The sequence below is a fragment of the Artemia franciscana genome, chromosome 21, assembly GCF_032884065.1.
Source record: "Artemia franciscana chromosome 21, ASM3288406v1, whole genome shotgun sequence".
Lineage (NCBI taxonomy): Eukaryota > Metazoa > Arthropoda > Branchiopoda > Anostraca > Artemiidae > Artemia > Artemia franciscana.
Window position 1 is genome coordinate 12,370,195 of NC_088883.1, and position 23,249 is coordinate 12,393,443.

A 23,249-nucleotide genomic window follows, 5' to 3' on the forward strand; every position below is an offset into this window, starting at 1 on the left:
AGTTCTGCGCCTGCTTCCAATTTGCTTTGCTTCCTTTATACAGACTAGCTTATTGCTGACTAAGGGTCTCCCTCTCTGCTTGCATTTGTATTATTTGCTTGACTTTGCTGTTTTAGCAGTTTGTTTTAACCTACTGGTATTTTATTTCCGGCCGATTTGTCAAAACTGACAGGAGAGTCAGTAGTCCAGTTACCCCTGACCTAAATAATCATAGTGTAAAGATTTCGGCTCTAGGAATAGAAGGCCCAAATGAGAATAGCAAAAAAAAAAAAAACCGTTTGACTCAAATCTAGAAAGACTTGGACCAGAATGTTCTGTTATCATAATAGCTGTGAACAAAGCAGTAGCTACTGCTTTACTTTCTATCTCAGATATAAATTACTCCCTTGTTTATCATTTGTCTTTAAACCTACCATGAACTGGAGTAACAAGGAAATAAAATGTAGAGAAACTGATCAGAATTGTTGTAGAGTATACTACATGATGTTATTGTTTTGCTTAGGCCTTGTGCATCTTGAGACATCAATCCTAATTCATCAATTGAGTCCTGCAGCTGCCGTGAACACCTGAAAGGAATTACATTATTATCAACCACAAATTTTATGAAAGATGGAGCTTTGTGATAAGTGCTTCCCAACTTTTAAAAGAAGGTTGTTTATTTATGATAATTTCTCGTCTTTCTGCTATTTCTAATTGGCAGGTCATTTTAATTTACTTAGACAATATTTAATAGTTTTTTTTTTGTATCTTGAGCCAGCACATACAGGCAAGGCCATTTAAAAAGGGAGGGTAACTGGACAGCTACTATGGGCACTTTGGTTGGTGTAGCCAACTTTGATTTGGCTTTTTTAATTATATTTGAGATGTGAGAGGGTGCTGAAATCAAATTTTCTTGAGCCCCACAAACCCTAGGAACAGCTCTGCATACAGGGATGAGGAGTCAAAATAGCCAGAAATTGAGAATTATAGGTGAGACTATAAAACGTTTTAGGGTTTTGGGAAGAGGGAATAGAAGGGATTGGTAACCTAAAACACTCTCAGAATACTTTATAAAAAGAACTTTCGGAAATTGTATACAAACATGAATATTTAGGATAATAAGATAGGTAGTCTTTTTCAAGCATTATACTAACCTTGGTAAATTCTTTAATTACCCTCTCCACTCCGCCAAATTTTTTACACTAATCTCCTGCGCACAGGAGTGATAGAAAGATGTTTCCTTCCAACTGAGTACAGAAAAAGAAACTCCAGGAACGCTTATTTCAAGAAATTAGACAACCATCTTAAAATTCTCTGATAATGTAAAGAGTAGCCTGTGTTGATAGTAAACAGAAATTCAAAAAAAAAGTTTTTGAAGAAATTAGATCTTTTGAAGATATTGATAACAATTTTAATCTTTTAGCTGTTCTTGTAATATATATGATGTGCTAATTTGTATTTCAGCATTATTCCGAATTGCTGCTATGTTTTGTGCAGCAAACTTTGTCAAACTTACCATATTTGTTATTAGTAAATTGATAAAAAAAATAAAATAGAGGTATCTTGAATGAGTGATGCAAGAATTTTGTTATAATAGAAGTTAGCTCCTAGTGAATCCACTTTTATTATAAATGAAAAATTTTGCAAATTATCTGGGAAGCAAATGTTGATTAGTCCAATTTTATATCAAATTATTGGAGTTTCTGTTGTTTTTTTTGGTGGGGGAAGGGATGGCTGCTGTTTGGCACATTTGAAGTCAAAACCACCTTTTAATGGCTAGTATCTCGAACTTTATGTCTATTGAAAAAAACTTAAACTTTCTCACATGCTGAACAATGGTCTGCGTTGTGCAGGTGCCATTCTCTTGATTCACTACCTTCAGCTGGGAGTGCAATGTGTAGGTGGGGGCAAAAAATCTGATACTTACTGTTTTCCCACCAGATTTCTCTAGGTACCTATTTAGACCTGGATTGACTCTGACTGATCTTATAGTCACACTATTGACCCCCCCCTCCTAAGCCAAATAACCATCAACACCACGACTCAAACCCCTGTTCTCAGGATTTCTAGTCCAGTGCAGAAACCATTCAGCTAGGCTGGTGAACAAAAGCCTAAATCTTGTGCAATATATTTTTACTAATTTATCATCAAATTTCATAGCCTAGGTTACTGCCAATTTGTAAAAAAAATATATATATACCCCAAAACTAATACAAAGTAAAACAGTAAGAAGGTATTCTTTGTATTAATGTAACATCAAACAAGCGATTTCAATGGCAATAAAAACAAAGAAGAAAATAGTTGGCCTATGGAAAACTTATTGAGTAAGATAGAGTATTTTGCTTAGAGGAATGATATTTTTATACATTAAAGAATGTTCAAGGTAGTTTTCAGAATTTTATAGCATTTCCTTCTGGAGAAGGTAACAATGAACCTAAACAAATAGCCTACCTATTATTTAAATTTTTTTGGTAAATATTGAGCAGTTCATATAAATTACATTTGAATAAAGTGAACATACCATTCAATGCCATTTTGATGCTCTTTCTGAATATAATAATCACTTTTCTTGTAAATTCAATTTTAAGCCCTATTAGGATCCTTGAAAATAATAATTTCTATCTATATTTTTTGGATGTAAAAATGGGCTAAAACATTGGTTTCAAACTTATCATTTCATTTTTAATCCATTTTGTAAGAGTTGTATAATTCACAAACATTGATTTTTCAAGATTCTTCTTCTTTGAATGCCAAGTCTTCTGGAGTCCAATTCAGTCTCCTTTTGGCTTTACAACGATTTTCAATCTGCTGGTAATGATGCGTCAGGAATAAGCCTTGCTACCATCTGTGTGATCTACTCGCAGATATTATTTTGTATAGATGTCTTTCAGTGTTGGCTGGTAGGCTTGAGAGCACCAACACGTTCATGTCAGGCTGGAGGTTTGCCTCACAGAAGAATATCTGAATGTTGATTACTTCCTGTTGGATGCATTGACATTCAAAAATCAAGTGGTTCAAGGACTCTGGAATAGAGTTGCAAAGTCTGCAATATGGATTGCCTCGTGTAGGCCAAGTAAATTCCTCTCCTCTCAGGATCAAAGAGCTGCTTTTGATTCTATAATAATGAATATTATCTGCCCTTGATGGAATGGGCATTTTGGTTTTAAAGGAACTCTTCTTCTGAGTACACCTCTGGAAGTCTGGGTCTTCAAATTGAGGTTAATTGGATTATACAATGGAGCTACTAGCCAGCTGGTCTCCTACCTCATTATATTTGATGCCTTGTTGGCTGGGGATATGCTGGAACTTGACTTCAATAAGGCTATTTTCGAGACTGATTAATTCATCTCTGATTATTCTCAGGTTTGTATCCATGACACTCCAACTGATATTATTAATGAACTCAAGAGCGCCTTTGGAGGCTGAGGGCAATACTACTCTTTTGGAAGCCGGTGGGTAATATTGACAACCGTTACAGCCTCTTTTATTGCCAATAAAAAATTAAGCTGAATTAAGAAAAATTCAAAACAATTCCTCCATGTTTTCTTCCTATTGTTAGGCTGCTCAAAAACTACTGTTTCACTTATATGTCAAAAAATATAAAAGCAACAGAAGAAACATGGCAGATGGAAAAATGAAAAAATTCTTTGGAATTTTCTTATCCAACTTTATTGTGACAAATAAATGCTTGTGGATTTTACAACTTTAACAAAATGGATTTTATAACAAAATAGAAAGTTTGAAACTGTGTTTTAACCCTTTTTATACCAAAAAAATAGAAAGAAATTATCATTTTTAAAGGTTCAGAAAAGGCTTAAAACTGATTTTGCAAGAAAACCAATCATTATATTCAGAAAGAGCATAAAAAATGATTTCAGTAGTATGTTTACTTTATTTGTAGGTCAACTATATAAACTGCTCAATATTTACCATTTTTTTTCCAAAGTCGATAAAAAATCAAAGCAAAAATGAAAATCTGATAGATACACACTTTTCGAACATTAAAAAGTAAGAATTTTATTATTAGGCTATAGGTTTAACATTTTCTTGATTTTTGTAAATAGCCTTTGAATAAAGGCCTATTTGGCCCTATTATGGGGGAGGAGCATTAAAAATGGCAGTTATTAATATATTTAGAATCAGTGCTAAAAGTTATATTGAGTAGTAGACTATGTTCGTCATTTAGTTAGCTATTGTTATGTAATACGGTCATCAGTCTACCCAAAAAGTTGCTGCTCTGAATGTCTGGCTTCCTTCATATAGCAGGCTCAAGGGATAAAATTAACCCTTGACTGGGCTGCCCACTTAACACCTCTTGAGACTTAAGGAGACACAATATCACTATGGAAAAAGGGCGATTGAACCGATTGGGCCCAATCGAGCCCCATGTTCGAAAGGGCCCCGCGCCACCATCAAAATGAACAATTAATTTTTGAAATTGTAAAAATGTTCTTAAAAATTCCAGTAAGTGTTGCTTCTGGAGAGAAATCGTTTTCAAGACTAAAACCGATAAAAAAACGAAAAAAAAACTATGTGATATTAACAATAAATCAGGTTAGACTAAAGAGTTTAGCAATCATGGTGCGCAAAGATTTTTTATTAATATTTTTACACCATTTTAATTTAAAGAAATTTATTAGAATTTTAGCCTTCACCAGATTTTAGATTAAATTTATGACCATTTCCGTAACCTACCTACGACGCATAATTGCTGTATTAGAATTTAGTTATAGAATTTAGAGTATGAATTACTTTAAGCGAAGAGTTATGTCATGGAGAAAATGCTTTGAATCCTCCCCCCTTTCCATCTTAAAATTTCCAAACTTCTAGTAAAAGTAATTTTACATAAATCCAAAGCCATTAGAAGTAGATAAACAAAAGCTACAGCATCAAATTAAGAAGATAAATTATGTCATGGGAATATATTTTTGAACTCCCCCTTCTCCCCCAACTTAAAAATGTTTAAAATTCGGGTTTAAATAATTTTTATATTTCTAAAACGCTTAGAGATAGACCAGTAAAAACATCAGAATCGACTTAGAGGATAAATTATGTCATGGAAAAATGTTTTTGGATTCCCCCTTCTCCCCCAACTCAAAAATTTCTAAAATTCTAGTTTAAAACTTTTTATATATTTTTAAACGCTTAGAGATAGACCAGTAAAAACATCGGAATCGACTTTAGAGGATAAATTATGTCATGGGAGAACGTTTTTGAAAACCCCCTTCTCCCAAAACTCAAAAAATTTTAAAATTCTATGTTAAATAATTTTTAAATATTTCTAAAGCGCTGACAGATAGACCAATAAAAACATCAGAACCGACTTTAAAGGATAAATTGTGTCAGGGGGAAGATGTTTGTGAATTCCCCTTGTCCCTAAACTCAAAGATTTCTAAAATTCTAGCTTAAATACTTTTTAAATATTTCTAAAACGCTGAGAAATAGAGCAATAAAAATACCAGAATTGATTTTAGAGGATAAATTATGTCATAGGAAGATATTTTTGAGTTCCTCCTTCCCTAAAAACTCAAAAATTAGTAGTGTAGGCTTTTAAGGTCCGAGCAGACAGATAAGGGGTGAATAAATGGAGCTACTAGCCCCTCAAGACGTTATTACGCGCCCCTGAGCCTGACGCAATACTATAGCACATGCATATAGTATACTTACGCAATGGAGAATGTTTCAGATGCCTTTTACTTCATATTTAATTTTGATTGTTACATAATAGGATTTGAGATGTTATGTAATAGGAGTTGTTACAGACCATTAGTCAAGCAGTCCAAACTGTAAAAGGATAATGAAAAATTCAAAGTTCAGCTGCTTATGAGCAGAAAGACATGGTCACTGATCCCAGCATTGCCATCACAACTGCAGCCAAAAATAATTACTAAATAGCTTTTGAGAGAGCTAGAGAGAGACAGCTCAAGCTAGACAACAGAGGGCTCACGACAAGAACACCAATCAGCTGAAAGAATTGTGCCCAAGAGCAAAAGTGTGGGTAAAATCTGAAAAGAGTAGCAGATGGCGCAAAAATGTAGTAAAAATAAAGTTGAAGCAGTCAGAGTGCTCATATGGTACATATGGAAGATGGTAGCTTAATTAGTAGAAACAGTTGCCACCTATATCCCAGGTTAGAACCAGTCACAAATAAATCAGCACTTACACCAATATATCCAGCAAAGGCCAGCTATTTTAAACAGTACCCAGAACAAGAAATATACACGAATGGAGTAACAATGAATGCGATGCCTGTTCCAGGTTGTTCCAATGCCAGATGGCCAAGCAGAACAAGGCTAAAATACCAAACAGTAGAGAAGAGAAAGAAAGTATTGTGTCAAAGAGGTGAGCTGTCTACTTGCATAGGAAAACCCCCCAGAACTAGAACACAAGCACCACCACCCCAGAGAAGAACCACTCAGTCTGGTAGACTTTCCAAGCCACCGGTTTGTATGAACCTGAGCATAGACCATAACAACGACAACCACCACCAACCAGTTGCCCATGATCCAAAATATTTCTACATAAGAAGGAAGATGAAAGATATTGCTTTTGCTTGCTTTCTTCATTTATAGTTAGTAGGTCTCGATTAAATGACTATATTTAAACCTGAAGTCTGGTGGAGGGAATGAATTACACAAGGACAATTCAAAACATTTTCCCCATGACATAAATCTTCACTTGACATAATTCATGCTCTAAATTCTTTTCTGAAGTTCTCCCATTTTCTAAATTCTTTCCTGAAGGTTCATTTATTTCACACAGGACAATCAAATTGAAAGGACGGGGTAAGACCTTAGGTCGAACACAAACCCACAAAATTTCATCAAAGGGAGTAAGACAAGGAACTAATATTTCTGAAGGATAAAAACCATTACGGACAAAGAAAAGAATTCCACCCCCTTTCTTATCCAGAGGGTGGGTTTCGGGTCTGAGTTTAATAAACTGGGTGAAATTATTCATTTTTAACATGTGTGTATTTTGAGCGTGTACTTCAGTAATAGCGATTATGTCTGATCTATATATTTTAGAAAAGGAGTCTAATTCATTAAGTTTTTCAAAATTAAGACTTTCAGTGTTGCTTAACAAAAGTGTGGGAAATTTAAAACGACCTGCAAAGGTACATTTTTATACTTAACTTAATTTAAATTACAAATGGGTACAGGGGGTGTGGTGGGATTCTTAGCAGGGGCCAGATTAATGTAGTCAGAACAAGTGACGGAGGGAGCACATTTGACTCTTATGGGATGACTATTAGAGTCAACATCAATAGATGAATTATAAGAGTAAGAGAAGGATTTGCCTTGGGGATTTGGGGGTGGGTGGACGGGCAATGATATGGATGAAGCACGAGGAGAACAATTAGGATTCATTACAAGACAATTATTGAATGCAAAAAGTCTCAGACCTGAGTCACGTTGACAGGGTAGGCACGAGGGATAAAACGAATTCTATTTTCGAAAACACTTTTTGGCTGGAGCTTGGTTGAAGAAAAAACGTGTTCAAATACACAATTGTCTCCTAATTGGCAAGAACCTGCAAGAGCACATTTTAGTTTATTATCAGAAGAGACAGTCTTATTATGCAGGCTATTCACCTTGTTAATGTCCACACGCTTTTGAGCATCTGTAATGAGGTAATCAAGGTTACCATTATATTTAGGCTGTATCAAGGGTGGATTGAGGTCAATGAAAATTTCCGGATTTGTGTCACTTGTTGTGACAGGTATCACTGGATTTAATCCTCTAATTCCTTCATCAATATTCATTTGGTTTATGGACATTGCACTTTTTTTATGGTCAGAGATGAAAGTGTTATTAACCTCATTCAAAATGGAATTATATGCAGGTCGATTTGCTAGATCGCTTTGGTGAATTGTCAAAATATTGGAGATGAAAGTTAATGCATCTGTTAACTTTTCTTGTATTTTCGTCAAGGCTGCCTCAGTGCCGGAGGCCTCGACGAAAATGGAACACTGGTAAATTTCTTACAACTAAAAATTAATTTTGAAGTTAGAGAAGTACATGACAAATTTGTGAGAATACGACTCATGAACTCGGATGACAAATTCTCGGTACTTCAAGCAAATAAACAATTACGTGACCAGCCCTGGAAAAACGACCTTGATAAGGCGACAAAATTTGATTACAATGGAGTTTTCTTCAGTGATGATGTTAGTAGAGCCTGCAGGAAGATTCGCGCTAGGCTGAATCAAAAAAAGAAAGAAATGAAGGATAAAGGTTTTATTGCATGGATTCCACCCACGGTACCACCCACATTATGCTACATGGACCAAGACGGAGTGAAACAAAAAAAGAAGTGGTATAACGTCCCACCAGTCGAATAAATTGTGTTATTTTTTTTCTCATTATTAGTGATTTGCTAGGATTTGTTCATAACAGTCATTATATAAATGCGCAAATATGTGTTGGTGTGCGCACATTGTTGCCAAAATATGCGTGTTCTCTGTTGAATGAAAAAGAATGAACATACTTCCACCGAAACGCAATGGATTTCTCCGATGTATGCGGTTGTTATATGTGATTAGCTTAGTTTTCTTTTTTGAGCGGTCTTTTGTTAAATCGTTGATTAACTGGAGTGAAGCTTTTTTGTTGATTTATGATATTGAGTTTACATAATTTACCTGATCTTGCAAGCAGAACTAAACTGTTAGAGGAAAATCCTTTTGATATACTGGAATGCTTGAAAGATGCGAAGGATGATGAAGCAGTAATTTTGGAAGATAGCCCGAAAAACAAATATTCATTTATGGATGATTCTATCCCCACATGCAGTAATGTACGTTTTTCTAGCTTTAACTGCAGAGGTTTACTTAATAGCATTGAGTTCATAAATGACATAATTAATAAAAATAAAACTGAAGCTTTAGCGGTAAACGAAACTTTCTTAAATGATAGAAATATTAATGATGTAAAGTTTTTTTTATTATGATTTTGTTCACGAGAGTAGAAAACACCATCAGCATGGTGGATTAGGATTTATCATAAGAAAAGAGTTAAAATCAAAAATAAGACGAGACTTAATGATTTGGAATGTAGAAATGATTTTTGAAACGTGTATTCTGGAATGTGAAGTTAATAAAAAATCAACAATCATGATATCTTTATATCGCCCACCTTCCGGCAATTTTTGATGCAATTTGAAATTCTATTAAATAAAATGTCACAGATGAATAAGCAAATATTTATTTTTGGTGATTTCAACCTAGACCTAATGAAAATTCAAGCAAAGCAAAATGATTCGAAGATAAGAGAATTTTTAGAACTAATGCTTTGTCAAGGACTGCTCCCATCATGTCTGATTCCAACTCGAATAGATGATATTGGAGCAACATTAATTGATAATATTTTTTCTAATAGTATTTGTTTTTCAACTTTTGTCATATTAAACGATATTTCAAATCATGGTGTGATAATTTCTGAATTTAATTTTGGCCAGATCTAAAAAAAATAAACGTAATGAAAAAACAGGTCGTATAATAAATGATGAATCAATTGCGCGTTTAATTATTAAGCTAGGAGATATAGATTGGAAGGAAGTAGTCAGTACTGAGGATGCAAACAAGGCATTGGAAATGTTTGATAAATCATTTAATGATGTTTATAATGATATATGTCCGAAAGTTAAAAGGAAAACACCCAAGTCAATGCCACAAAAACCATGGATATCCCCGAGACTGTTAAAATCTATTAATGAAAAAAATAGACTATACAAAATTAAATGCAACTATCCGTCTGATAAAAACATCCAGAAATTCAAATTGTACAAAAATACTCTGACTAGAACTTTGAGAGAAAGTGAAAGAAATTATTATGAGAAGGAAATATCTTCAGCTGCGTCCCAGCAGAAAATGTGGGAAATCTTGCGTGATAAATTAAATAAAAATAAATCAAGAGCAATACCGACTTTTCTTAATAATGGAAATGACGATAATGAATCAACTGAAAAAAGGATATCGCAGAATTATTTGCTAAGCATTTCAGTAAAATTGGTGAAGAATTGGTTAGCGATCTTTTGGATAAGTCATCAGATTATACACGATTTATGCCCCAAAACGAAAATAAATCACTGTATATGATACCAGTATCATTTGATGAATACCAAAAAGCCATTAGTGATTTAAAGAGAGGAAATTCGGCTTCAGTAGATGATATATCGACAATTCTCTTAAAGAAAATATCAGGAGTAATATATGAACCTCTTGCAGATGTTATAAATAAGAGCATAAAAAATGGTGTCTTCCCTGATCTTCTGAAAAAGGCTAAAATAATCCCTATATTTAAAAAAGGGGAGGCTCAAGATCCAAATAATTACCGTCCTATTGCACTCCTTTCCCCACTGGCTAAAATTGAAAATTTTGATCGTTTTTGAAAAAATAATGAAATATAGACTTACATCATTTCTGGAAAAGATAATTTTTTTTCTAAGTTCCAGTTTGGTTTTTTAAAAGATAGATCGACAGAAGATGCTGTCGCCGCAACACATATTTTCATTAATGATGCTTTAGATGATGATTGTTTAGCAGCTACATTGTTTTTGATATTAAGAAGGCTTTCAACACTTTAAATCACGAAATTCTATTTAAAACACTTGAAAATACGGGAATAAAAGGAGTACCTTTAAAATTAATCAAATCATATTTGCACAATCGAAGGTTTGTGGTAGATATTGATAGTGAATATTCGTCTGAGACATCGAATAATAATATCGGTGTACTGCAAGGTTCAATTTTAGGACCTCTATTATTTTTAATATATATATAAATGATCTCCCTAGATCTACTCCTGAAAATGCATTAACAATTATGTTTGCGGATGATACTGCAGCAAGTTTAAAAGCACCAACATTAGATGCACTGAAAGAAAAACTGATTGAAGTTGCAAAATCCATCACAAATTGGTTCCAAATTAACAAACTTGTCCCTAATTTTGTTAAAACAGAATTTATTATTTATAGAAGATCAAATCAAAAGTTGAAAAATATTTCTCTGAATGAAATTACCATTGATATTATTCATGAAATCCAAAGAGTATACACAGCAAAATATTTAGGTATCGTTTTTGACCCTACCATGAATTTTAAAACACATATTTCGTAGTTGAGACTAAAATTATCAAGATATATAGGTTTTCTCCACCGACTAAAATTTTTATTCTCATACAAGGTTCTAAGAATCCTATATTTTTGCCTAATTGATGCACAAATCCAATATTGCTCAGCTATATTTTTGCTGACTTTTAAATCACATATTAAACCACTACAAACGCTGCAAAACAAAGCTATTCGAATTCTAGATAAGTTTTTACAACACCGAGGAGTACAGATATCCACTCTGAAACACGTACCTCTTACCTGTTTCTAGACATAATGACTCTTACACAGAAATCTAATCTCCTATTATCTAGTTGGTTTTTTAAGATTCAACATGTACATAATTTCTTTTTTGACCAGAATTTACTGTCCAAATACCAAAATTCACTGATAACTAGATGTGTTAACCCATACAAACTACCTCTGGTGAAAAATGAAAGATCCCGTTTCAACCTCCAGTATATGATCCCATCAATAGCCAACAAATATTCATTAAATCAATTTGTTGAGTTACCAAAAGGATCTTTCAAGAGACGATTCAAAAGTTATATAATAGAATCTGCTTGCAAGAACAGTTGGTAAATTTTTTTTTTTTTTTTTTTTTTGGCCTCACTCCACTTACTCCACCTTAAATACTCTCATTAAAGATACTCTTTTTTTATTGATGAAATAGTGGTTCATTTTTTGTTTGTTCTGTATCAATGAGGATTGTCAAATTTTGTTTATATGTCTTGCCCAGTAGTCGAGCTTGTCTCTCCATTTGGGCAAGTTGAAGATTTTGATGTATATGAATTTTTGAATAAATGAATCTGAATCTGTAAAACCAAGATTTTGGTAATATCTGGTTGTAAGATGGGGGTTGTAGGGACAGTGTCCGTTTGAACTGATTTGTCAATGCTACAGTCAATTGTTTGGCAAGATGCATTTGTTTTCCCATCAGAACAGCCTTGGCGCTGGGGAGGGACAAGGGAAATTGTAGGATCACACAAACTAGTGCCAGCCTTGTTAGAAACGGTTGGTTCTTCAGTCAATAGAGCAAACTGGCTGAGCAGAGTGTCTGAAAATGTTTAGGGCTGCTGAGATCACTTAGAATCCTAAGAATCCTTCTTCTTTCAACAGGGGTACAGGGTGTCCGAGAAGTTCCACTTGGGGGGATAGAAAGCACTGGAAAAGAAGTACAATTTACCTTAGAGTTAGTAGAGCAATCTAGGCACATCCAGGAGTTATTCCAACTAGTGATTTCTATTCTATCTTAGCACACTTTTCAGTCCCTGCATGGAACCAAGAACTGCAATTAACACATTTGACTGCGTTTGAAGTAACCTGTAATCTGCATTCAGGACAAAATTGTTTTGATTTCGTCATTTAGTCTTGCAACACAGGTTTAAGCCTTACTTAATCAAAAGGTCTTAATATGTCTTAACAGGTCAGAGACTGAAGAGAGACTAGAATTGTCCTGGTGAAATTTTCCTGAAGACAGGAGGGGGGGGTAAGTGGGAGGAACTATCCATGGAGGGAATTTCTGTGAGGAAAGGCAATTTTCCATGGAAGAAGAGGCAGTTTTCCCAAAAATATTTAAAAAAGAATCAGAAATTAAATAATAAAAAACATTACAATAAAAAACAATAAACTAGCTTTTTCAAATGAAAGTAAGGAGCAACACTAAAACTTAAAACAAACAGAAATTATTATATATACAAAAGAGAAACACCAAACACAAGAAGAACAATAGGGAAATCCTTTGCAAGACAGTGGCAAACAAATTAGAATGAATATTTCAGCCTTAGGTCCAACAGCTGTCCTCAACAAGACATAAGTATATAAGAAGAAAAACTTACAACAGGATACAATGAATGCAACTAAAATGATATTTTTTTTCAAAACATTTTGTGATACTTGTGATGGAAAGGTAGTGTGGTTTTCATTGCTATTTATACAAGGGGGGCTTCCCCTCCTCAATACCTTACTCTTTACACTAATGTTTGACTTCCATCCCAATTCTTTAAGAGCAACATTTGAAACACAAGGTTCATTTAATTAAAATGAGAAGCTTTTTTAAAAGTAATGTACTAAAAGACTTTGGCATAGAGTGAGGTATGGAGGCTGGGCAACCTCCCTTATACACTTGATAATTTATGTTTGTTTTAAGTTTAAATGTTGCTACTTACTTTCAGTTGACAAAACTTTTTTTTGTATTTAATTCCTCAAGGAGGGGTGTAATTTGCTATGGGGCAGTGGGACAGCTGTGCCTCTCAAGCCTTGGTTTGACCCAACCCAGTCACTTCAACCTGTCTCTCTGCTACATTTTGTTAGGAAGAATGGAAAGGTCCCATAGGATGGAACCAAAATTGAGTAGGAATGGAAGAGGCAGAGCCTTGTCAATATTGAAAACATTGAAACAATGGATGCAGTGACCTACTAGTGTTTGGTATTGGCAAAAAAAAGTGCTGCCAGAACAGAATTGCACTCTATTCTGAAACCGGCAGTATTATTTATTTTCACCCTTCCATTTTCAAATGTCATTGTTGATAAGTTTCTCAATGCTGCAAAAGTAATAAAAACTGACTGTTGGAATAAAGTGAGAACAGAAACCTTGCAAGGGATTCTACAAACAAAATATGGAATGAAAAGGGCACAAGAAAGAGCAGAATGTGAAGATGATCAGTTACTTCAACACATGAGAAGGATGAAAGCTTCAGCCATCATACAAAAAAATGGTGAAGACACATCAGAGGAAGATGAGGTCTGATTACATTTTACAAATTACAAGTGAACAGTGTTAAACATCTTATACTGTAATCTACATTACAGTATTACATTTCCTTTTCTACTTGCTTGATATTATTTGAAGCCATTTGTATTTGGTTGATGATTAAAAAGCATTTTAAATGGCATGATAAGACATTCTATTATGGTGCTGACAGCTAGTCTTCAATCTAAGAAGCCAAAATATGCTACCTTTCACAGGTACAATGAGATGGGGAGAACCAGTTTAGGGAGTAATTGGAAAATGACAAGTTTTAATAATTTCAGAACTGAAGATGGAAATTTCTAGGGGTTTTTTAATTCTTTATTAGGGATTTAAAAAAAGTGGAAACACTGTTTTGAAAATTGTTAGAGTTTTATTATCAGGCTATAACCCTAGTGTATTCTTGATTTTTGTAAATAGCCTTGGGCTAGAGGTCTATTGCTAAATTATATCAGTTCATATAACTGGCTTACCAATAAAGTGAACATATCACTTGATGCCTTTTTTCATGCTCTTTATAAATATAATAATTGCTTCTACCTTAAATTCAAATTTAAAACACTTTTTAACATAATTTTTAACATAATTTATCACATTTAGTTTACCTACTGCTGCTAAACAGAGGAATATATTAACAGGATAAGCTTCTTTTGGTGTTACTTGGTTATTCTACATTTGCTTGTTTTTTTCATTTTTTTCATAGGCATATATTTTGGGGTGATACCTGACACGGGGATACAGGTATTCTGTGGTAGGCATAACACTTGACTGGGTAGAGAATTTAAAGTGCCAAAACCCTAGAGGCAAGTGTATTCTCCTGATGAGCCCTTGTTTTGGGTTGTTGCCTCTGAATTATTTGTTTATTTGTGGCTGATAATTATTTATGGTTGAATGTGTATGGCTATGCTGTTTGACCTATGTGATTGTATGGATGAGTAGGGTTAAGGCCTCATTCAAGTGGTGGTCTATATTAATCACTAATTTAGGAAAACAGTCTTCCTTTTCTCCTTCTGTCTCTTTTCTTTTTTTAATGTGTTTGTGCTGTTGCATTGGTGACTTCTCTTTTTGTTATAACCTAACCTTATTGTAGATAATTTTAGCACTGAGAAAATGCAAGATTATTTCTTCAAAAATGATGGAAAAGATGGTGCTGAAAAGATTCTTGATTTTTGTAAATAGCCCTGGGCTAGAGGCCTATTGGTAAAATTATTGCAGTTCATATAACTGGCTTACCAATAAAGTGAACATATCACTTCATGCCTTTTTTTATGCTCTTTACAAATATAAAAACTACTTCTACCTTAAATTCAAATTTAAGCACTTTTTAACCTAACCTTATTATAAATAATTTTTGCACTGAGAAAATGCAACATTATTTGTTCAAAAATGATGGAGAAGATGGCACTGAGAAAACATGGTATTATTTTGTGGAAAACGAGCAATAAGTCAGACTTTAGTAAAACAGTTCAAAATAGGGATGAAACCTTTTTATTGACAGTGAACAGGTACAAAAATTAACTGGATATTTTGAACACATATACAGTGTTCATCATCATGAACACTGTATATGTGTTCAAAATATCCAGTTAATTTTTATATCTCTTCACTGTCAATAAAAAGGTTTCATCCCTATTTTGAACTGTTTTACTTTTGTCATGGGAAGGCAGTGTGGTCTTCGAAGTTATCTAAGTCACACTTTAATTAAAATTCATCATTTTTAAGAGCTCAAAAAGTGCTTAAATTTGAATTTGTGATAGAAGCAATTATTATATTTGTAAAGAACATAAAAAAGGCATCAAGTGGTATGTTTGCTTTATTGGTAAGTCAGTTATATGAACTGTCATAATTTTTTGAAAATTTGTCATTTTTAAGAGCTCAAAAAGTGCTTAGATCTCAATTTAAGGTAGAAGTGATTATTATATTCATAAAGAGCATAAAAAAGACATTAAGTGGTATATTCACTTTATAGGAAAGCCAGTTATATGAACTGCTATAATTTTACCAGCCTCTTTGGCTTTATTGGGGGGGTCTATTAATTACATTTGAAAACAATGTTAAAAGCTATATTGGTAAAATTCTAGTTAATCAACTTCTTGCTATCTCAGAAAGGGTTTAGGTTAGGAAAATGAAACTTTCAGGGATGAATCCACAGACTAAAGTATGTCCTGGGAAGGTATTTTGAAGCAACTATCTCTACTCCTTCTCTCTCTAGAGGGCCCTGACCTTTAAAAATATGTATGTTATAAAAGTAAAACCTTGCAAATAGATCTTCTGCTCAATTGAAGTATAACAAAATTGTTTTCAGCTTCATAAGTTTGCTCAATTCTATTACCTTAAATTACCTTACCTTAAATTGCAGCTTGGAGTGATATAAGGATTATCCATCCTTTTGATGCTCCATGAGAAAAAAAATAATTCATTTGGTGTAGATTGTGGCTGTTAGATTAGACTCTTGTGGAGGACTCTGCAGCTTCCCAATTGTAAAGGAACTCCTGGCAGAGCCATTCCCTATCAAGGTGGGACTTGAACATGTCAGTTGAAGTAGCAGAAACTGTTTCTTCAGAGAGCTGGTTCCACATATTGATGATTCTTTGGCTGAAGAAGTGGCTTCTATGTCTACTTGTGGAACACTGCATGGAGAGCTTCAAAGAATGTCCTCTAGTACCAGAATTCAAGGGCTGTGCAAAGAGACCAGGAAGGGTATTTTTAGAGAGGATTTTTTTGGTTAAAATAATGTCACCCCTTTTCCGTCAGTATGTCAGCATTGGCAGCTTCAAACAATGTAGTCTTTCTTTGTCTGGAAATTTATTCATGTTGGTAACCATCTTAGTGGCATGACACTGGACATCCTCAAGCGACTTCCTATCTTTTTTGAAGAAAGGGGCTGCCAATGACATTCCAACCTCCAGGTGTGGACATACAAGCACCTTATATAACTTCATAAGAACTCAACAGCAGAAAGGAAGTTGTCTTGAAGGAAATACTTATGATGCTTGTTATTTTTGCCAAAATGAATTACATGGCATTTGTCAACATTGAAAGTCAGAAGCCACATGTTAGCCCATCTTTCTAGACTATCAAGATCTATTTCATAAGGTTTTAAAGATATACAAATACATTCCCTAAATTTTGAAAAAAAAAAACACTGATATGGCTCAAAATTCTACTCAAATAACAACAATTGCATTTTCAGAACTAAAGGCAGAGAAAAAGCAACTAGTAACTGAAAATTAAGGGAAAATGTTGTTTTGTCAAAATTTCAATAGGTAATAGACCTGTCATGTAGGCAAATTTCAGGGCCCTCTAGAGGGAGAAGGAGTAGAGGTGGGTAGCCTACTTTAAAATACCTTCCAAGGACATACTTAAGCCTGTTGACCCATCACTGAAAGATTCATTTTCCTAACCTAAACCCTTTCCAAGATAGCAAGAAGTCAATTAACTAGAATTTTACTGTTATATTCAGCAGTAGGCTACATCCACCTTTTAGCTAGCTATTGTTATCTAAACCTTCATTGGTTTACCCAAAAGGCTGCTGGTCTCAACTTCTGGCTTCCTTCATATGGTAGGCTACTGTCCAAATAAAACATATAGTTAAGTTTCTTGCTTATGCAGCTTGCTTCTTATTTCAGCACTAGGGAAAATTCATTGGGCTAGCCTATAGGCTATTTTGGGATTTATTACTGAATCACCCTTAAGAAACATTACACACTACCAGTAGCATACATTAGCCTATTAGGTACCTCTTAATATTGTTTCCATGTAAGACTCTGATCTCAATGGTGTCTACCATTCTGAAATACAGGTTCTATAGGCTACATTTACTTATTATCCTAGGCCTATGTCACAGTGAGCCTTTCCAGATGGAATTTAACCAATTTCCTTTAAATTTGTCTATTGAACAACGTTGGCTCATCTTAAATAATTCAAGATACAAGCACGAGCCAATTTTCACATTGGCATTCTGTAAAGCCGTGTTTACAGTATCGCTTCTATCAAACAAAATAACCAGTGTTTTCCAACTTTTTCTTGAAGTTCCAGGCTCCACTGGTAACAGTTTAAACTAATCTATCAATCTGAAGAAACTTTGCAACCTTGCGCATCTTGAGTAATCTAGTTTGATAAGGCAACTTAAGAATTTAATCGCCGTTAAAAAAAATTTTTTTACCCTTGTATTATTAGTTGTTCATTTATGGTTTCTTAGCACAACAAGCTTTATGGAGATTGTTGCATTTGGTATTATTAAATAAATAATATATTTCTTCCAAAATATATTGCCGACCTTGAAGCCCTTTTCATCGAGTCTACTGACCTTGAATGTCTTACGCCGTCTGAGAAACACCGTAATTGGTCAATTTTGGCTTTCACAAATCAATACAGGTCCCTTTTCTTCAAATTAATTTTTTTTTAAATTAAAGAGAGGTTTTCAAAAAAAATTAAAAATCATATTAAATTCAAGATCAGAAAAAATAAAAGCCTCAATAACTCAAATTCAAGATGACCAGCAATTACTATTTAAGAATAAGTGAAATCCAAAACAAACAGAAACTAGATAAACAATCATAGCGACAAAAAATATACACAGGTACTAATATAGATGAATAAGTAAATCTTAAAACAAGTAAATTTTAAATTGGATATGTAAATCAAGTTTAAAACGAACAGAAATATATTGCTATAAATAAATAAAATTAACTGAAATCAAACTACAGTACAAATGAAATCAATATTTCATTATAATGCTATTAATTTTTGAAAAATTATCAGTTCAAGTTTTTTTTCACTGTAATTTTTTTTTCAATGCTATAAGAACTGGAAAAGAAAATTTTTGTAATATAGTTTGTTTTTAGTGAAGCACCAATTACACAGCAGGCTTTAGATTTTTACAGTTAGGGGATGGGCTGTATCCAAATCTTGTTTGTAGCGAAGCTGTAATTGTTTTGAGCAATTGCAAAATTTTTACTTAAAAATTAGTATTCCAAATTTTTACTTAAGTATCAAGTATTAAGTACTCATTGTTTTTTTTTTACTTTAATATCAAGTAATAAGTGCTTTCCAAATTCTTACTTAAGTATCAAATATCAAGTACTTGCCAAAATTGTACTTAAGTATTACTTGAAGTATTTATCCTACGTATATATATACATGTATATTATATATAAATATATATATATATATATATAAATATACATATATATATATGTATATATATATATATATATATATATATATATATATATATATATATATATATATATATATATATACATAAGCATAAATATATATAAATTTTTTTGATATCAAGCCCATGCTACCTTATTTTAAAGCCATTCTGAAGGCTTCTTAGCCCCTTCTCTTGCCTATAAAATGTCCCCTGTCATTCCTCTCTTGGAAATCTTAATCAAGAACCAAAATTTCTGTTTTATCGCGTTTAACCGTTTCCCTTGTTTGGCTGGTACACACCCAATGAAGTCCAAGAAAATAATCTTACCCAATTTTCAACACAACGGCTTGAAAGGAAAAGACTATCAAAACAATTAAGTGCAGTCAAAAAACCCTTCATTGGATCAGACATATCACATGACAGGATTAACACAATGCACGTAGAGTTGTACTTCTGGCGATTAGTGTTCAATCAAACCTGGCACGCTTAAAAAAATACAGGGTTATTCTGAAACATGTTGGAATGACGAAAAAATATTGAAAGTGTCGTTTTCCATTGTTTGGCTGGTACACACCCAATGAAGTCCAAAAAATAATCTGAACCAATTTTCAACACATCGGCTTGAAAGATAAAGACTTTCAAAACAATTAAGTGCAGTCAAAGAACTTCTGATTGGATCAGACAGATCACATGAAAGGATTAATACAGTGCACATAGAGTTGAACTTCTGGCGATTAGTGTTCAGTCAAATATGAGACCTTTAAAAAAATACAGGTTTATTCTGAAACATGTCGGAATGGTAGAAAAAATTTTGGAAATAGAAGAATAAACTTTGGATTGGCTTTAAAACAGATAAAAGGTAATAAAGTAGTTCATTCTCTGATTCAATAAGTAAAAACCTTAGCAACAAAAAAACTCAAATTTAAAAGTAAGGAGCAGACTTTTTTAATAAGAGAAATCAAAGCTCAATAAAGAGGAGCAGCGAAAATCCACACTTTTGGCAGCTAGCTGAAGGCTGCTGGCTGTCAGCGTGCTGAAAGAAAAGAAGAGCATGAAAATGAAGTCATGATTCACACTTAGATGACATGTCTCGCCCTCGGCACCTTTACAAGGAAACTGCCTCCAGTTTTCAAGTTAAATTTCAGACACGCTATGAAAATGTATGGCATCTATATCCTTTGGCTGGTTTTCACTCAAGCAAGCCGCATGCTGTGTAGTCAATTCAGATGGTCGGTAAAACTCCCTACAAACATATATTATAAAATCACGGGCCTGCAGAAAGCCCGCTGATTCAGACGCATTCCATACGGCTGGTCAAACTGAAGATTGAATGAATGAATGAACTTTATTATCCGTAAAAGTAAAAAAAACACTAAGTACGGAGTATTATAAATAAACAAAACAATAAACTGCAAGAAAAAAATTCAAACTGACAAAAGACAACATGGACTAATTAACCAGTATCAATATGGAAAAAAATGCTGCAGAGGGTCGTAAACGTGAATAAAGTAGATAATCTTTTTACATAAATCATCACTGGAAGACTGAATCCAAGAAGTCATATCTATTAAACCAAATCGTGCAATTATTTTTCTGTTTTGGTGCCATCTAGGAACCAAAACAGATTCCTAGCAAATTTCAGGAATTTGCTATATCTGAAATAAGCCGCACGTAGAGTATGGCGATTTATCTTACGAAATTGATGAGCCATGCCTGATAAAACAAAAGCACAGGGGTGCAATAAGCGTTATAAATCATGCACAAATAGTTGCGGTTGTAACGGTTTTTGTTAGGGGATATTTTTCCGTGAACGACGCGTAGGTTTTTCCCGTCTTGATTCACTAGGGATGAAAAGGTAGTGGAGAGTGTTGGACCGAAACACAGACCAAGCCAACTAACTAAAGAAGAACATGGCAGAATTGCACTGCCAGCAACGAATGGAGCGACTGCATAAGGGTTATTAAAGCAAATAAACTCGCATTTAGGCGCATTAACTGACAGCCCAATCTTAGATAGTTCATTGGTTAATATAGTAAAATTGGAAAGCAATCCACGGCGAGTCCAGGCAATAAGAAGAACGTCGTCTGCATATGCAACAGAAGACAAACCAATATTACCGTAAGAAACAAACTTTTAAGGGGACACAGGCACGATACAAGCACACACATAAATATACTAGAAGACAATTCGGCAGAAGTTGTAACCTATCTATTTCTAGCAGCAGTTTTCACACCATGAAGTGGCAAAAACCATGAGACTAATTCGAAAATTTTCTGAGAAAAAAGGAATAAAACAAGAGCTAAGAGCTCATATGGCACTTGTGACTAGGTTGGAAGAGCCAAGAGCTCATGTGACATGAACTCTAACAAAATTATAAGAATCAATAGATTAATTTAAAAGAAAAATCAGAGGCTTAATGCCGGTCGGCATTTAAAATAAGAGCTCTGAGACACAAGGTCCTTTTAAATATCAAAATTATTAAGATCCGATCACCCACTCGCAAGTATAATACCTTATTTTTCTAATTTTCCCTCTCCCTTCAGCCCCCTGCCCCAGATGGTTGAATCGGGGAAATCAACTTTATCAAGTCAATTTGTGCAGGTCCCTGACACGCCTACCAATTTTAGTTGTCCTAGCACGTCCAGAAGTAGCAAACTCGCCCAAGCACTGGACTCCCCTAACTACCCCAAAGAGAGTGGATCGAGTCCGGCTTCGTCAATGACGTATCTACGACATTTGCTTATCCTACCCACCAAGTTTCATCCCGATTTCTCCACTCTAAGTGTTTCCCAAGATTTCCAGTTTCCCCCTCCAACTCTCCCCCAATGTCACCAGACTAGTCGGGGCTTAAAATAAGAGATCTGAGACATGAGTTCCTTCTTAATATCAAATTCAAAAATACCTTACGAACGGTCACCCGCTCTTAAATTAAAAATACCTCAATTTTTGTAATTTTTCCGAATTAACACCCCCTCCAACTCCCCCAAAGAGAGCGAATCCATTTTAGTTATGTCAATCACGTATCTAGGACTTGTGCTTATTCATCCCACCAAGTTTCATCCTGATCACTCCACTCTAAGCGTTTTCCAAGATTTCCGGTCCCCCCCCCCCAAATCCCCCCAATGACACTGGATCCGGTCGGGATTTAAAACATGAAATCCGAGTTCCGAATTCCTTCTAAATATGAAATTTTATCCGATAAAATTCAAGATCTGATCACTCCTTCGTAAGTTAAAAATACCTCAATTTTTGTATTTTTTCCGAATTAACACCCTCTCCGACTCCCCCAAAGAGGGCGAATCCATTTTAGTTATGTCAATCACGTATCTAGGACTTGTGCTTATTCATCCCACCAAGTTTTATCCTGATCACTCCACTCTAAGCGTTTTCCAAGATTTCCGGTCCCCCTCCCAAATCCCCCCAATGACACTGGATCCGGTCGGGATTTAAAACATGAGATCCGAGTTCCGAGATCTTTCTAAATATGAAATTTCATCCGATGAAATTCAAGATCTGACAACTGCTTCGTAAGTTAAAAATACCTAATTTTTTCTAATTTTTCAGAATTAACCTCTCCCCAACTCCCCAAAAGAGAGTGAATTCGTTCTGATTATGTCAGTCACGAAGATAGGACTTGTGCTTATTTTTCCGCATATGTTTCATCTTGAACCCTCCACTCTAAGCATTTTCGAAGATTTTAGCTTTCCCCCTCCAATGTCACCTGATCCAGTAGGAATTTAAAATAAGAGCTCTGAGACATGATATCCATCTAAATATCAAATTTAATTAAGATCCAATCTAATTTTTGTCCTCCCACTCCCCCGCCCCAGATGGTCGAATCGAGGAAACAACTATTTCAAATTTAATTTGGTCTGGTTCCTGATACGCCAGCCAAACTTCATTGTCCTCGCTTATCTGGAAGGCCCTAAACAATCAAGACCAGGTCTGACAGACCGACAGAATTTGTGATCACTGTATGCCACTTGGTAAATACCAAGTGCCATACAAAGTAATTTTTCTCTGGGGATGGAATATTTGGTTGAAGGTTGGCTTCAGTATGACTTATTTTGGAAAATGGTTATTTCCAGGCTTTGGGCAAGTCATGGGTGGAAGTAGCTACAGGCCCTACTAAACTGAAAGAAAACTCGACTTTCTTAAAACTTAAAAACCCCTCCCCCTCGCCCTATTTTAGATAGGGCTTGTGATATCAGAACTCAATATGATCTCCAATCTTAATCATCATTGGTCTAG

The 23,249-nt window shown here is 34.4% G+C and overlaps 1 protein-coding gene across 1 annotated transcript in view; it reads right to left on the reverse strand.

Moving 5' to 3' along the window:
• LOC136040884 (alpha-tubulin N-acetyltransferase 1-like) overlaps positions 1–17,736 on the reverse strand; it is a 36,578-nt gene extending 18,842 nt beyond the window's left edge. The window contains exons 1-2 of the mRNA XM_065725291.1: positions 17,578–17,736; positions 414–566 (exon numbers count right to left, since the gene is read on the reverse strand). Of these exons, the coding sequence (XP_065581363.1) occupies positions 414–566; positions 17,578–17,627 (203 nt within the window). The 5' untranslated portion in view covers positions 17,628–17,736. The remainder of the gene's footprint in view (positions 1–413; positions 567–17,577) is intronic.
• Between the last annotated feature and the right edge of the window lie 5,513 nt (positions 17,737–23,249).